Raw genomic sequence first — 14,248 nt, 5'->3', positions numbered from 1 at the left:
TGATTTTTTTAAACAACTATCTCTTAAAACTTGACTGACGAGTTTCTAGAGAAAGCCATTTCATTTTGCCCATTTATAGATCAAAATTTCAAGATTTTATTGAAAGATATTTTTTGGCTTTGTTAAATCGCACAGCTGTTCTTAATATAATTCTTATAAATTGGCAGATTAGCCTGATAACTTTAGGATGAAGTACCATAGTGTATTAGTACACTGGTGTAATGACTGGTTAACATGGGCTACTACCATATGAAGTATGTACAAAAATGTACAAATTTCCAACCTTTTCCAAGATTACAAGCTTTTGAGTGGTAGTGTACATGGAGCACCTTACTTAACTATAAGCACACTCTACCTACATGAGATTTGCTCATTGGTAAAAAACAAAAGTAGAGTTGTGAGATGTGTGCATATATAGTATTGGTTGTAAATAATTAAAAATATGAATGAGCTTAAAATTGGTTTAAACAATGAATTCAGTTTATTAGCCCACGAAGAGCATTATTAAAATAATGTAATTAAAGAAAAACCCAACCCTTCTGAGTCATACAGCGCAGTCTCCTGCCTCTGGACCTCTGGGTGTTGACAGACTAACTTAGCAGACACGTAACGATATTACATTTCATTTAGAGGGATGTGGGGGTACCTGTGGACACAAATCACATGAGAAATGACAGCCCAAGGAGAAGAGCTGGAACTGACAACTAATAAATAACCCCCATGCAAAACGAAAATCCCCGGGGAGCTGGGGGTGGTCTAACTCCACCAAGGGCCAGCTTGTCTTTTTCCATAGATTTTCTTGTTCATTTACATCAAAATCTTTTTTAATGTGTTTTTATTTCACACATTGCCTAACACTGAGGAGATTATTTCCCAGTGAGCTAGTACAACATCACAGTATCAGTGTATAATGTAACAGAACTGTCCACGCAATGCGTAGTACAAGTTAATGAAGCCCGTGGATTCCAGGCCTGAGGCTTTGAGGTGCAGCCTTTGTCACTCTCCTCCGGATTGTTCTGCATTCTGCATTCCTGCACGGCTGTTTCTGTTTAGCGATACCAACGTCGACTCCATTCCCACTCTCCTCCCGGCCTCCTGTCTTTCTCCGTTAAATGTAAATACACGCTGGATGGAGGTGACGTGTTCTGGCTGCCTCTGCAGTGGAAAAACCAGTTGCCATAGTAACTGCAGCCCTTGTCACTATGGAAACCCAGTGTCATATTGAGTTGGCCGAGCGGTGCATCACCATCACAGTGGAAGCGAAGGAAAGGAGGAGTGCTGAAGGATATGAGGGTGGTGAAGATGGTGGAGGGGATGCGTGGAGCTGGCGCCCTCTTCAGGTTACAGGTGGGTACTGCTGGTCATATCCTGCAATGACAGTTTCGTAACTAAATCAGACAAGATGGCAGTAGCATACTGGTGTTTCTTGTCACACTTGCTGAAAAGCATAATTTCAGTGATTGTGTGTAATGTAACATCTGCATGTTTTTAGTGAGTGTGGTATTAGTGTGTCATAACTAGAGAAGAAGAGCTCACCAATACACAGTCGTAGATGTGTGCAGTTGGTGCTCCCTGCTTGCGGAGACAGTAGAGCACAGCATCATGCACAGTGGCAAAGAGCTGGCCCTTGGTAATAGTGTGGCTGAAGAAGTCCCCACGTTCCAACTGCTCCACCACACAAGCTAGGCGAGACAGTAAGAGTGCAGTTAGACTTAGTCACAAACACACAGAAACAACAAGCACACACAGGCTCACACATACACAAGCCACAGTATCACCAGTGGAGTTTTCAACAGGGAGGTTTTTGTCTCAAGCGGAATTTGGCACACGTTCATGTTTGGGGAAGTATTTATACATTTGTTGACATGTCCATGTTGGGCTGAAACTGGTCCTGTTTCCCAGTGAAAGGCACTGGGGTAGAATACAAGTTTAGATTCAGATTTATTCAAATTTACAGAATAAAAAAAAAGATTTGCCAGGAAAAGTGTATTTTGACTGCCATATAAACAGTCTAAATATAAACTGCTTGTTTTGCTCATGGTATGAAAGCCACAAGAACTCAACACTCACCCTGACAGCCAGCCAGATACACATCCACATCAATCTCTCCGAAGTCCAGGAATATCTACATGTCAACAGACAGGCATCAAGGAGAATATTGTGAAACACTGCACAAACACAGCCTCTATAATTGTTTTGCATTTTATGTCTCTTCTTTTGCCTTCCCCTCTTCTCCATATATCTTTTTTTTCTTTCTGCTCTGTTCACAGACATTTCAGAAGTTCTGAGAGGACAGTATAACTATAGAATATTGTTCTACTCTCCCTCTGTCTAAAACCCTGTCTCCGTCTCAAACTCTCTCTCTGGCCCAAACCCTCTCTCTGACCCAAGCCCTCTCTGTGTCTTAAACTATTTCCTTTTCATCCCTTTATCTTCTACTCACATTTCTCAGCATTTTGATGGCCACTGTGTCAATGAAGCTGGCTGTGGAGAGGTCCAGGATGATAGAGTGGATCTCTAAGCTGCCTCTTCCTATTGAGCAGGCAGACAGGTCCCTGCTTAAGGTGTCTGCATAGCTGGAGGCCAGCGTGGCAGTGGTGTCCAGCGCTGAAGCTGTGTCAGGGGCTCCCCCGTTCTGCCTCCCCCAGTCCCCATTCCTCTCACTCCAGGTATCTGTCGTCTTCTCAACCGAAAAGATCTCCTCGCTTCTCTCAACTGCCGTTTTCAGGACTCCGTTCTGAGGGGACAAGGTAACATACATTCTAACACTTGCCTTCTGCGGGGGTTTACAAGTGTGTACAGCAAAGACATGTTTGCGAAGATAAGTGCTTGTGTTTACAGCAGTGGTCTTAAACTCGTTGCTAAAGAGGGCCATTCATAAGCAGGTTTTCCTCCCAACCAATTAATGCTGTTTTAATAGATTCCAATTATTCATTCAGCCGTATGTATTTAACTGCATTAATACACAGAATATAAGTGACAGTTGTTATTTAAACAACACAGATAGCATGTCACTGTATATACATAATGTACATTATATAATCAAGATTATTATTATTACATGTTATTAAGCTGATGTATTCATCCAATGCGACTTACAGTTGAAGCAGGGGACAATCCCGCCTGGAGCAATGTGGGGCAATCGGCCTTGCTCGAGGGCCCAACAGCTGCAAAAAACTTATCATGGCTACACTGGGGACTGAACCACCAACCTTATTGGTCCACCGAGGCCACATGTACATGTGTGCACAGGGATGTATATGGGTTTGTGCAAGTAGTCGGTGATTTTCCAGCTAAGAGATTACAATGTTTGCAAATCTGTCTCTCTGTATAGGTGCACAGGTGTGTGCAGGTGAGTGTTTGTAGTTTATAGAATGGTGTATTACCCTAGCTTCTTTTTCAGCTCTTTTTTTCTCTCTCTTCTCTCGGCGTTTCTGTTTTGCCAACATTTTCTTCTTCTGAGTCAGCAGTTTTCTGATATCAAATCCAGTCTGAGGACATAACAGATTATTTGCAATACCATACCTTGTCTTTCTAACTATACTCTGCTGAGAGTTTAGGTTAACATGTTGTTATCCACATTGTTATTACATTTTATTTTACAGGTTATATAAAATGATGTATTCTGTCCTATTCAACATTGCTTGTTATCTACTAGACAATAAGGGATGACTGAGTAAGCATGTGAGTCAGACCACTAGGATGTGGGCAGAGAAAATTTTGTAAGATAGATTCTAACCTTCTCCTGTAGGGCTTCCAGGTAGAGCTCAGCATTGGCAAAGTACACCGTGGTAGACGAACGAAAGATGGTGATCCCTGGAATGTTTCTCACCTGCATGAGGCAAGAGAGGAAAATTTGAAATGTTTATCGCTGCCACCTAGTGACCCACACTCCTCTAATCTCCTTCCCTCTCCTCTCCTCTTTCCTCATCAGTGTCTTGCCTGCTTGCACCTTACCTCTTCATATGTATCCATATCCAGGTAAATTCCTGTTCTAGGCACCTGCCCCAGCAATGAGTATCTGGGCCTAAGAAAGAGAGATCAATTCTCCATAACAGTCACACGCTCATATTGATTTTGACAGTTGCTAAAGTACTGTTACTTGCAGTATTTCCTATTCTTAACTGTACTGTACTGACCTAATATATGTGTATTGTCATTAATGAATATGAATAAATAAACACAAATAAATGAATTGAATTGTAAGAGTTAGATAGTTGCAGAAATGGATAAAAAGAGACAGTACAAGGTTAACAGATGAGTATGAACGTGTGCCTCGAGATAAGTAAGATAGTTTCAGCTGTAATGGACAGCAAGATAGATTTGGATTCAGAGAAGCGTGGGAGGGGTTTCTGAAGCTGGGATTGAACCCTCACAGCTGTGTTCTGAAGATAACAGTCAGTAAGGCGAAGGCAATGGAGGCGACCAGGCCAAGGTCCAGGTTAAGCAGCAATGTAGCGAGTAGGGTGACCAGCCACACCAACTGGGGGACAAAAGGCAGAAAAATAAGAATAATTTGAAAAATGTTGAATATTTTGCTGAGGCATCCACACACAGATATGTCTATAATTGCATATATATTTAATCACATAAATATGCTATCATGGTAGTCCTATGCATGTGTTCCACAACTCCAAAGTTGTTTGTTTTTAAGTTGATTTACTTTGAATTTGAAGTTGGATATATGGACTACAATAGATATTGTCAATGTAATAATGATATTCAGAAAAGATAGAGCAGAGCATTAGGACAACAGCAATGTCCTGACTGAGCTCAGGGTCACCAAGTTCAAAAGAAATGTCACTATATTTTTATGATGATACAATGGTTAATAATTGTGTTATCTTTGCAAATATGTAATATATGACCCACCATATACAATGTTTTCCCCATTTACACAGAGGAAGATACACATATAATATCCCAGAATGAGGCTTTAGAAAAAAAAGGTTCCAGCAAACATTTAATGATTATATGCTGTTCTCTCTGCTCACCAGATCAACCCTATTTCTTCGCCACAGTGCAGGGATGTCCAGGTATTGCTTGAACATGCCTTTGAGGTTGACAAAGACAATTGCGGCCAGGACCGCCTATGGGGGGGGAGTGGTTGTTCAGTGAAAACAGCTTTTGTCAGTGATTGCAGAGACACTGTGAAGCAATCTTGATAGAGAAATAAGGCACATACCTTGGGCAGCTGCTCAAACAATGGGCCCAGCTTCAGCACAGTGATCAAGACTATCACACAAGACACAACCCCTGCCATCTGATGGTGCAACAAACCCACAAATTAGACACATTACACACCTTACACCTGAAAATGCATCTTCTGTGTCTCCATATAAAAAGTTGTGTGTGTGGCTCACCTGCGTCTTACCCCCGGTGCTCTCCTGAATCAGGCTACGGGACATGGAAGAGGTGACACAGTAGCACTGGAAGAACCCTCCCACTGTATTACTGAGACCAAGAGCCACAAGTTCCTGGATTTGGGAAAACACATTTGGCTCCACAATACAGGGCATTTTCATCGTTGTGACCCCATTTCATATCTGTGATTACCAAATGCTTCTCAAAATATTGTATTATTATTCAGTAAGCTTATAAGTAAGGAGCAAGCCTGCTTTTGAATAAGAAATAGCATGTGAAATTGTCGAATGTGTTTGACTTGTTGATGGGGGTTGGGTATTTGACAAAAACATCAATCAATGCACCTCAAGGAATATACACAAGATATTATTATTGTGATTATCATTTTTTACAATCTTCTCAACCTGTTGCTGCCAGAGGAGAGCACAAGGAGAGGGAGAGGTACAGGGAAGGTGACAGGTGGGGAAGTGCAAACACATTTTTCTGAATATCTGAATTTCTGTATACTTTAGAAAGCAAAATACAGTATATTATATGTCATAAGATCCATAATATCATTTAGTTTCCATGTATCCTTTTGGAGTCCTGCCCAGAAATAGTTTTGGGAAAAAAAGATGCTGAATGCTCATATTTGGTGATATTGTCATCAAATTTTAAAGGGCATTTGTCCAGTGTTTTGGCTGTGGCTCCATTGTGTTTCTAAGTGTGCCAGGCACCACCACAATAATCTGCATCCACTTAAAAATTGAAAATCCTTTCAGTGATTTGTGTTTGAGCTTCTGTAACTTTGATTTAGTAATACTTCTAGTAATTCTGACTCAAAAAGTGTCTTTAGAAAAGGGGTGATACTTAAGGGATTAATAGGTTCAACTTTTCAAAATTGAACAGTTTCCATCTATATCCTCAGTTGCTGTATAAATGGCCCATGGTTCAGCACATTTAGTGCTTGCATCTCAACTAAACCCATTGTGGCATTTCATCCATTAAAAATTAAATATTGAAGCTTTTAAAGCTACCTCCATTCCAGCCAATTTTCATTTAGAGCAGGATCTTAAATGACTCTTTCTGAGAGCGCACACTCTCAGCTACAGCAGCACCCAAGTGGGGAGGAGCCCTGGTATAGATGTGCAAATACTTGATTGGATAAAACCATGGTTACATTTATGCTATATTGTATAGATCCGACAATACAATAAGAAATTATATTTACACAAAGAAAACTGTGTGTATGAGAGAAGCTCCTTTAATAATATGGCTAATTTGCGCACCAGGATGAGGATTTTGAGCGATATATATATATATATATATATATATATATATATATATATATATATATATATATATCTTAATAATGCTGCAGACTAATCCCAGATAACTGTATCCAGCCATCATGTTACACTCTTCACCCTGAAGGGTGTGCTTTTACCTTTTGCTTTTACTAGCAAGTGAAAACAGGATGACAGCTTTACAACTCAGCAACAGAAACTGCAATAGAACATATTGTATACGTTTCCAAGGTCAATGCTGTGTTCATTGTCTGTTGCAATCAGAACTAATGCATTTGTCTTTGGCAGACAGACAGAGACTCTCAGACATTAATCCAAAGAGGACATTTTAAATAGCATCTCAATGTTCTACCCTTCCATGGCATGAGCATCAAAACTATAGTTCACCCAAGATTACATTTTGAACCATGCCTGTCCAAGTCTTTAATCATGTTCATTCTATTCTGCAAGTTTTGGAACTACTAAAAGATAAAAGTTATGAAGAAATACTTAAGATGCTTAATCTATTCAAGCGTAGTAAAAGGGGACTTTTCCTTTTCAGTTAAACTCGCAATTTATATGAGTTCCATGGGGATATGAGAAATGTTAAATAAAATAAAGTGTCAGAGTAGATTTTACACTGAATATTGAATTGTTTATAAATGGGATACACACCTGGTTACTGTCCACCTTGTATCCATGTTTCAGGGCAAATGTCTTGCCTAGAGAGATGTTGATGGCATAACCCACGATAGCCATAGCAAAAGCATCTCCAATCACTTCCGTGAAAATACTGATGTCTGGAGTCTTGGGGGGATTCAGCCTGAGAGAGAAGGGTGGTAGTGCATCACAGGGTCAACAGCAGACAAAATTATGCACAAGAGGCATTGCAGAACATAATAGTTATAAACAGCTCAACACGCCTGGAAGATTCTGTATTTGGTCATTATTTGGTCATGTGAATGTACTGGAATTTCTTTAAAATTGGCTTCAAATGGAAAATGGACATTGCCCTCTTTGTATCCCCTATTCCACATCTCCATAACTCTTAACTCCGGAATAGTAATCATCCGCACCCGCTTTGATTCTCTTACTCAAACCATTCTGAGTTGAAAACATGCTCAAGGATCCAAACACTCACCCACTCGGGATCGCTCCCACCACATCAATACCATAGAGCTTATGAAGATGAGTGTAGTAAGAAATCAGAGTCCCAACAATGATCTGTTATGAAAGACAGACAGAGCAAAACGATTCAAATTAAGCTCTTATTCTATGTGTAATATTGGCTCTGGACAATGGTTTAATTATATCGAGACCATAGTGATGTGTACAGGTAAATTATACGTAAAATAACACTATTCAGTTAGATTTCATAAGGAATATCCATATATTTATGATTAGACGTTATATCCAGTTTCATTACACTATAATGCATTGTCAAAGCTATGTCTTAGGATATAAATAACACATAATATAAATGTGTAGGCCTAGTTACTGTAGATGTAGACTGTGTAGTAGACAGTAGATGCAGATGTAGGATTTGATGGGCTGCTGCACACAATCTTGCATCCCGTTTAGAGTGTTTGAAAATAATTTTAGCATTTGTAATTGTGCACAGGTGTGTATCTGCGTACACATCTGTTGTAGTTTATACTTGATGATGTATGTGAAACATTGTTGTAGAGTCAGTGGCTCCAATTGAAGAGAGGAAAAACAGCCTGACAATCATTTCCAAAACCTCAGGCGTCATTCAATTAATCTCCGACCAGTGTTGCTATTCATAGTGCCGGAACAGTGAGTAACATAAACAGAACAAGGCAGACCTTCAAACTTACTGTAATCAGGCTTTTAAAAAAACAGATTTGAGAGTGAGAATGACAAACAATTATTGAGGTAGACTGAGTTTGAGGGAACAAGAATGAGACACTGAGTGGAGAAAATGTGAAAGGGCAGAATGAGAGAAACAATACATAAGAAAGAGTGAGAGTGAGAGCGAGAGGAAAACTTGACTTACCACAATGAGCTCGATGGGGATGGGAAGAGGCAGTTTCTGGCTGTAGGCCGAGTTGAGCTCTTTAACTATGATGAGTGCCACCAATGACACTAAACTCACCACCAGAGTGCCTACATTCGTCGCTGGCAGTCGGTAGACTAGGTCTACTATCGTCTGGGAGAGGCAGAGAAAGCCATGATGGTGTAGGTAGAATGGATGAGATAAAATGACTAAGTATTTAAAGTAACATATTCTATTCATCATTTCAAATAACCGAATGAGTGTGTGAAAGCGGAACTAAGTGGGGGAAGAAGAGATTGAATGAGAGGGGTATGGCAGGAAATTCAAAATCTATTTAAGTATATTGTGCAATATATGTATGAAATACATAGATTAACAACATGCATTTAAATATATAAAAAATATATGTATACAACTAATCATTACTATAAAAATATGGCTATATTATTTTAGCGTATCTTTGAAATTGGTGTAAATATATAATGTCAAATACACAAGCTATAGCCTAAGCTATACAGTATATAAAATAAACATGCTATCAGAGGTACTGACATAGACCAGGGAGAAAGGTCCAATGAAACGTTCAGTTGTCACTCCGAAGATATATTTGAGCTGCGAGACGACCACATGCGTCGCCGCTCCTGTGGTGTAACCTCGGACCAGCGGCTCCGACAGGTACGTCACCACAAATCCAAACCTCACCAATCCCAGCAATACCTAGGGAGAGAAAGTCAGTTTACAGTTTCCCCACACTGGAAAGGGTGAGAAAGCATCCATTTCAGTCAGGGAAAAATATGATTAAAGTATGTTTCAGACAAGCATTAAGAAAAAACATTGCCTTGAAAACCAGGTAAGACTTTGATTGCTTGGCCCTAAATTTTTGCTTTTTGTTGAATTCAGCAAACAGATACATTTTCTGCATAGTAAGTCGGAGATGGCAACTGAAGTCTTTAGTTTCTACAGACACAATTAACTGCCACATTACACCTTACAAACAAATTACAGTACAGTATGTAGACTCTTTAGCTAATCAATCACTTAAACAAATGGCAGGAGATACCAGGATGTCTGCAAATCTCTACATTAATGTCTTAGTTTTATTGGACATACCTGAAACAGCCCCGCCACAACGGTTGTGGTGGCAGCCACCTGAACCCTGTAAGCGTCCCTGGCCGTCACGTTTACCTCCTGTGTGCTATTAGTGCCATTTATGAGAAAGTTACTGTCTGGGCCTAAACGCTCGGCCACACTGCCCACCATGATGCTGATCACCGCAAATGTGCCTGAAAACAGACGAAGGGTTGCAGAAACATGGCCATGGATACATCAAATGTTTTCAAATGTATTCAGATTTACAGAAGAAAATTCAGGTTTTCTGTAGAAACAGAAAAACTTGGATTTATTTTCATAGCACTTTAAGAGTATACTGTTTGCTATTTATAGACAAAGAGTAAGCATATCTGCTAAATATTTTTTTCTGTTAGAATAAAACTCTCCCCACTTCTCACCTATTGAGATGTGTCTGGAGGTCCCAAAGAGGAAATACACCAGAACCGGGTAGAAGGAGGTGTAGAGGCCAAACACTGGGGGTACGGAGGCCAGCAGTGCATAGGCCATACCTGCGCACAGGTGAAGGCACAGCTGAATCATTCTGCCGCAACATAATACCCACATGCCATGTCATCCTCTCTGGGAAAAATATTTTCACCTTGTGGCCTCAGGGACATCAAACAAAGCAATTATTGACTGATCAGCCTTGTGATAGCAAACTGTTTGATAATACTGTTGTTGGAGTCCCAGGCTTCTAGAAAGGTTCTAGAAAAAACATATTTTATAGTTTCAGTTGAGTGCATTGTCCTGTTACTATCAATATGATACTCATCTATGTGTTCTGTCCCTGTGGTAGATACAGTGCCTATGGTCCCTGCGGTAGATACAGTGTCTATGGTCCCTGTGGTAGATACAGTTCCTATGGTGCCTGCGGTAAATACAGTGTCTATGGTCCCTGTGGTAGATATAATGTCTATGGTCCCTGTGGTAGATACAGTGTCTATGGTCCCTCAGGTAGATACAGTGTATATGGTCCCTGTGGTAGATACAGTGTATATGGTCCCTGCGGTAGATATAGTGTCTATGGTCCCTGTGGTAGATACAGTGCCTATGGTCCCTGTGGTAGATACAGTGTCTATGGTCCCTGTGGTAGATACAGTGTCTATGGTCCCTGCAGTTGATACAGCTTTATCAGCCGTAAATGTCAAAGTTCAGACTTTCTGACTTTCTCTGTGCTGTGTTGAGCAGGCAGCCTGACCCTGTGGCAAGTGCATGATGCCCACGCTGATGCCGGATATGAGGTCCCCCAAGGCGTAGTCTCTGATGGAGTACCGGGGCAACCAGGAAAGCACTGGCAAACAGCCCAGCACACTGCGCTTCAGTCTGGGCACAGAACATCTGTGGACATATAGAGCAGGAGTCACAGAGAGCGAAAATCTATTACCGCTTACTGTAGCTTATCTTTTACTATCAATACTGGAGTTGGTACCTCTGTTTCAGGATTGTTGGTGGTTCAGACTTGGCTTTGCCAAGCTGTTCCTATTTTCAGTTTTTCTGCGAAGCGCCCTTGTGATAGTAACTCTTTAAAAACCACTATTCAAATAAAATGAATTGAACTGAACTAAGTAGAAAATGGGCAAACGCAGTATGAAAGGAGACAGAAACAGGGGGAGGTACAAAAAAGATCTGACCTGTTTTTTTTCTATTTTCTTTTCTACCACTCCATCCCTCAGCCCCAGAATGCCCTGCTGTAAGGATCGACTGGGAGTGATGTGCTGTATGCACGGGAAATTATTGTTGAGTCCTTTTTGATGAAATGTAATTGATTTGTGTCCATTCTATTGCACACCCAATTATCCAGTGCAGAACCACAAGACACTTCCAAATCAATCATTTGATTGGTTGACTGAATAAAAGAAAGTGTTTAAAGACGAAAGTAATTAAAGACAACTCAACGGTCCAAAAGAAGGTCAATATGGAGAAATAGAAACACATTTCCATGAATGGTTACACCCATTACTAATAGATGCACTGATATCATAATCCTTTATAGTGAGTCATAATCAAAATCATCTTTGAAAATTTGATCTCACTGCAGTGAGTGATTTCTTGAGATTTTCGAGGACACCAGTCATCTGTTCAAGATGGTGCATTCAAATTCAAAAACCCACTGCAGCAGTTACTCCAACAATCAGAGGCACTTTGCAGAGGGTGGCACATATTGGTATTATTTTTTTCTCAATGGCAAAGGAATTCAAAGAATGTCAAGTGGACCATGGGTTATCCTGGGTATCTGTTGTATCCAGCAATTATCAATTAGCCTTGTACATACTCATTTTTATGTTCTATTTATGGATATTTCTTATATTTATAATGTATATTATGCCTGAAATTATATAATGTATTAATGTTTATGATGTAACCTGAGAAAGCCCCATAGTAACCTTCGGAAAGCTAATGAGTTGTGCAACAGCCTGTGTATCTACTGAACTGTAAAACAATGGATGAGTCAGACACTTCCAGTGTTGTTTTTGTTAATTTTTTATCTGCTTTGCAAAGTTTTACAATGGCGTGTTTACAACGACAGGCCCCCAGTCTGGGGAAAAGTGAACTTTGTCACAGCTCATCAAGACTCAAGGAGTCACAACGCTACACAGTGTGTCTAGTAGCCATTGTAAAACATTAATTCCTGTTTCTGAGTTGGTGCAGTTGAGTAAAAATTAGAGATTCAACACATCGCTAAAATACAAGATGATCTACACATATTCTATCATTCTAATCCATGCAGTAATCTACATTCAAGATGTATATGCATCCACTGTTGCTTGGAAGATGCTGGCTAGCAAAAGGGAGCAGAGCTGAGAGGGTAATTTCCCAAAGTCCTTTCTAATACTTTAATGTTATCACATCTTATCTGGAGTCACTCATCGTGCCTTTTGTGTTCTGCTTTCCCAGTACACTGAACAAGAAACGAGACAACGGTATTGTGTACACACCTTCTTATCACATTTCGTAAATCAATTTCCATAGAGCAAATTGAACCACAAAAATTATGCCACTCAAAGTCAATGTTGCTGTAGGTATTGATGCACTTAATGTAAATATCTCTGGCACAGGAACACATATACAGGAACAGTGTACCATGGCAAAAATCCCCGGCCTCCCCCTGTATGCCTTCTTCCCACCCTCTGTCCTCACCGGACCTCTTTCTCCCCTACCTCAGTGAATCTTTCAGGTGGTCAACCACGAGGGGTTTGTTTGAATGTAGCCGCCTTCGGGCCACCTCCTCCAGGCTGTACTCATCCAGGACTCCTCTCTCCACAACGTACTCTGCCCCTCTTCGCCTTGCACCTCCATCGGCCGGATTCAGCATTCCTCCACCTGTCTGTCTGTCCTTTGCAGTCTCCGGCAACAAGCTAGCTTTGTCTGTCAGAAGAATTCTCTGTTCAACAATAATTACCAACAGACCCGTCAAAAAAAACTGTGTCCATGTGTGTAGTGAAAAAGATCCTGTTGGTTAAAACTGTTGGTTGAGAGCTTAGTAAATATATACTCCTTGTATGCGCAAATGTGTCCGTCAAGGTAAAGAGCAGTTTATCTCGAGTTTCTCCCAAACAGAAACTTTCAATCCAGCTTGGAGCCTTAGGTTATCAAGAAAGGCGATACAAAGTCTACAACCAATCTATCTCAAACGCAATGCCTTGGCTTGTATCCTGTTTGGAAACATGTGTCTGTATACTGTGGTCCTTCGGCAAGAAGGACCACACACACACGCACTAGTTCCATTTATACATCTTGGGAAGGGTGGGGGGCAGCAGGTCTCCTGATGATTAACCATGGGAACATTACACCTGCCATAAGTCTGTAAACACATGCAGGAAAAGGTGGGGAGGTATTATGGCGCATGGAGGAAAAGACTGTTTAATCTGTTTTAAGGCATTATCTCAATGGATAGCAGCTATTGCCAAATTACCCCAATCAAAGCTGAAGGGCTGAGGCATGACACTGTTTTACTGACTTGAGGGAGGCCCTAATAATAAGTGACAGTTTATAGTATTTTATTGTCATTATTTTTCCATTAAACTTTTCAAATGACTGCAAAGTTGCTGCTTCACAAACTTACCAAACTAGCTTGGTTTATGATATTAACCAGTTCTGGACAGAACAATTTGTTCACAGCAATTTGAGGCTGTTTATGCTGGGTATAATCAATGACCTGGCCCGTGAATAAAAACATGACACAGATGTTAGACGAAAGCACAAGAAAAGAAGCACTGCAAATCCGCACCAAAGAGGACAGACTGTATCTTATCGATAGGAACGGCTATGTTCCAAAGCTGATTGTAGAACTGCAAGCTATAATATTTTTGTTGGGTTGTCTTCATTCTATTGTCAGCCATACTTTTATTCCTCGACTGGAGCGCTGGAGTACATCATTAAAATGGCCCAAATTCTTTCAAGTTAAATCCTGCAAGCTTAAGCGACCATATTTAAGATTTATGTTTGTTTGTGCCCAGGAGGGCAAATGTTTACTAAATCAAGGTCATAGTCT

The 14,248-nt window shown here is 40.4% G+C and overlaps 1 protein-coding gene across 2 annotated transcripts; it reads right to left on the bottom strand.

The window, feature by feature from the left end:
* Nucleotides 1-569: 569 nt before the first annotated feature.
* Nucleotides 570-13,432, bottom strand: LOC133138494 (solute carrier family 26 member 6-like). 2 transcript variants are annotated; one of them, XM_061257298.1, is made up of 19 exons: nt 12,915-13,432; nt 10,955-11,094; nt 10,155-10,265; nt 9,757-9,929; nt 9,199-9,363; nt 8,647-8,799; nt 7,771-7,853; nt 7,305-7,452; nt 5,364-5,477; nt 5,186-5,263; nt 4,995-5,090; nt 4,377-4,483; nt 3,958-4,027; nt 3,740-3,832; nt 3,387-3,491; nt 2,444-2,737; nt 2,071-2,125; nt 1,537-1,682; nt 570-1,368 (listed from the first exon to the last, which is right to left on the bottom strand). In XM_061257298.1, exons 1-19 carry the CDS (start codon nt 13,067-13,069, stop codon nt 1,342-1,344), a joined length of 2,313 nt encoding a protein of 770 aa, XP_061113282.1. In that variant the 5' UTR covers nt 13,070-13,432; the 3' UTR covers nt 570-1,341. The 2 variants fall into 2 exon arrangements, with proteins under 2 accessions (XP_061113282.1, XP_061113283.1); XM_061257299.1 differs by having other exon boundaries at nt 570-1,357.
* Between the last annotated feature and the right edge of the window lie 816 nt (nt 13,433-14,248).

This window comes from Conger conger, chromosome 10 (genome assembly GCF_963514075.1).
Source record: "Conger conger chromosome 10, fConCon1.1, whole genome shotgun sequence".
Taxonomy (NCBI): domain Eukaryota; kingdom Metazoa; phylum Chordata; class Actinopteri; order Anguilliformes; family Congridae; genus Conger; species Conger conger.
The sequence above is the reverse complement of the archived record's forward strand: the minus strand, read 5'-3'. Positions and strand labels throughout refer to the sequence as shown.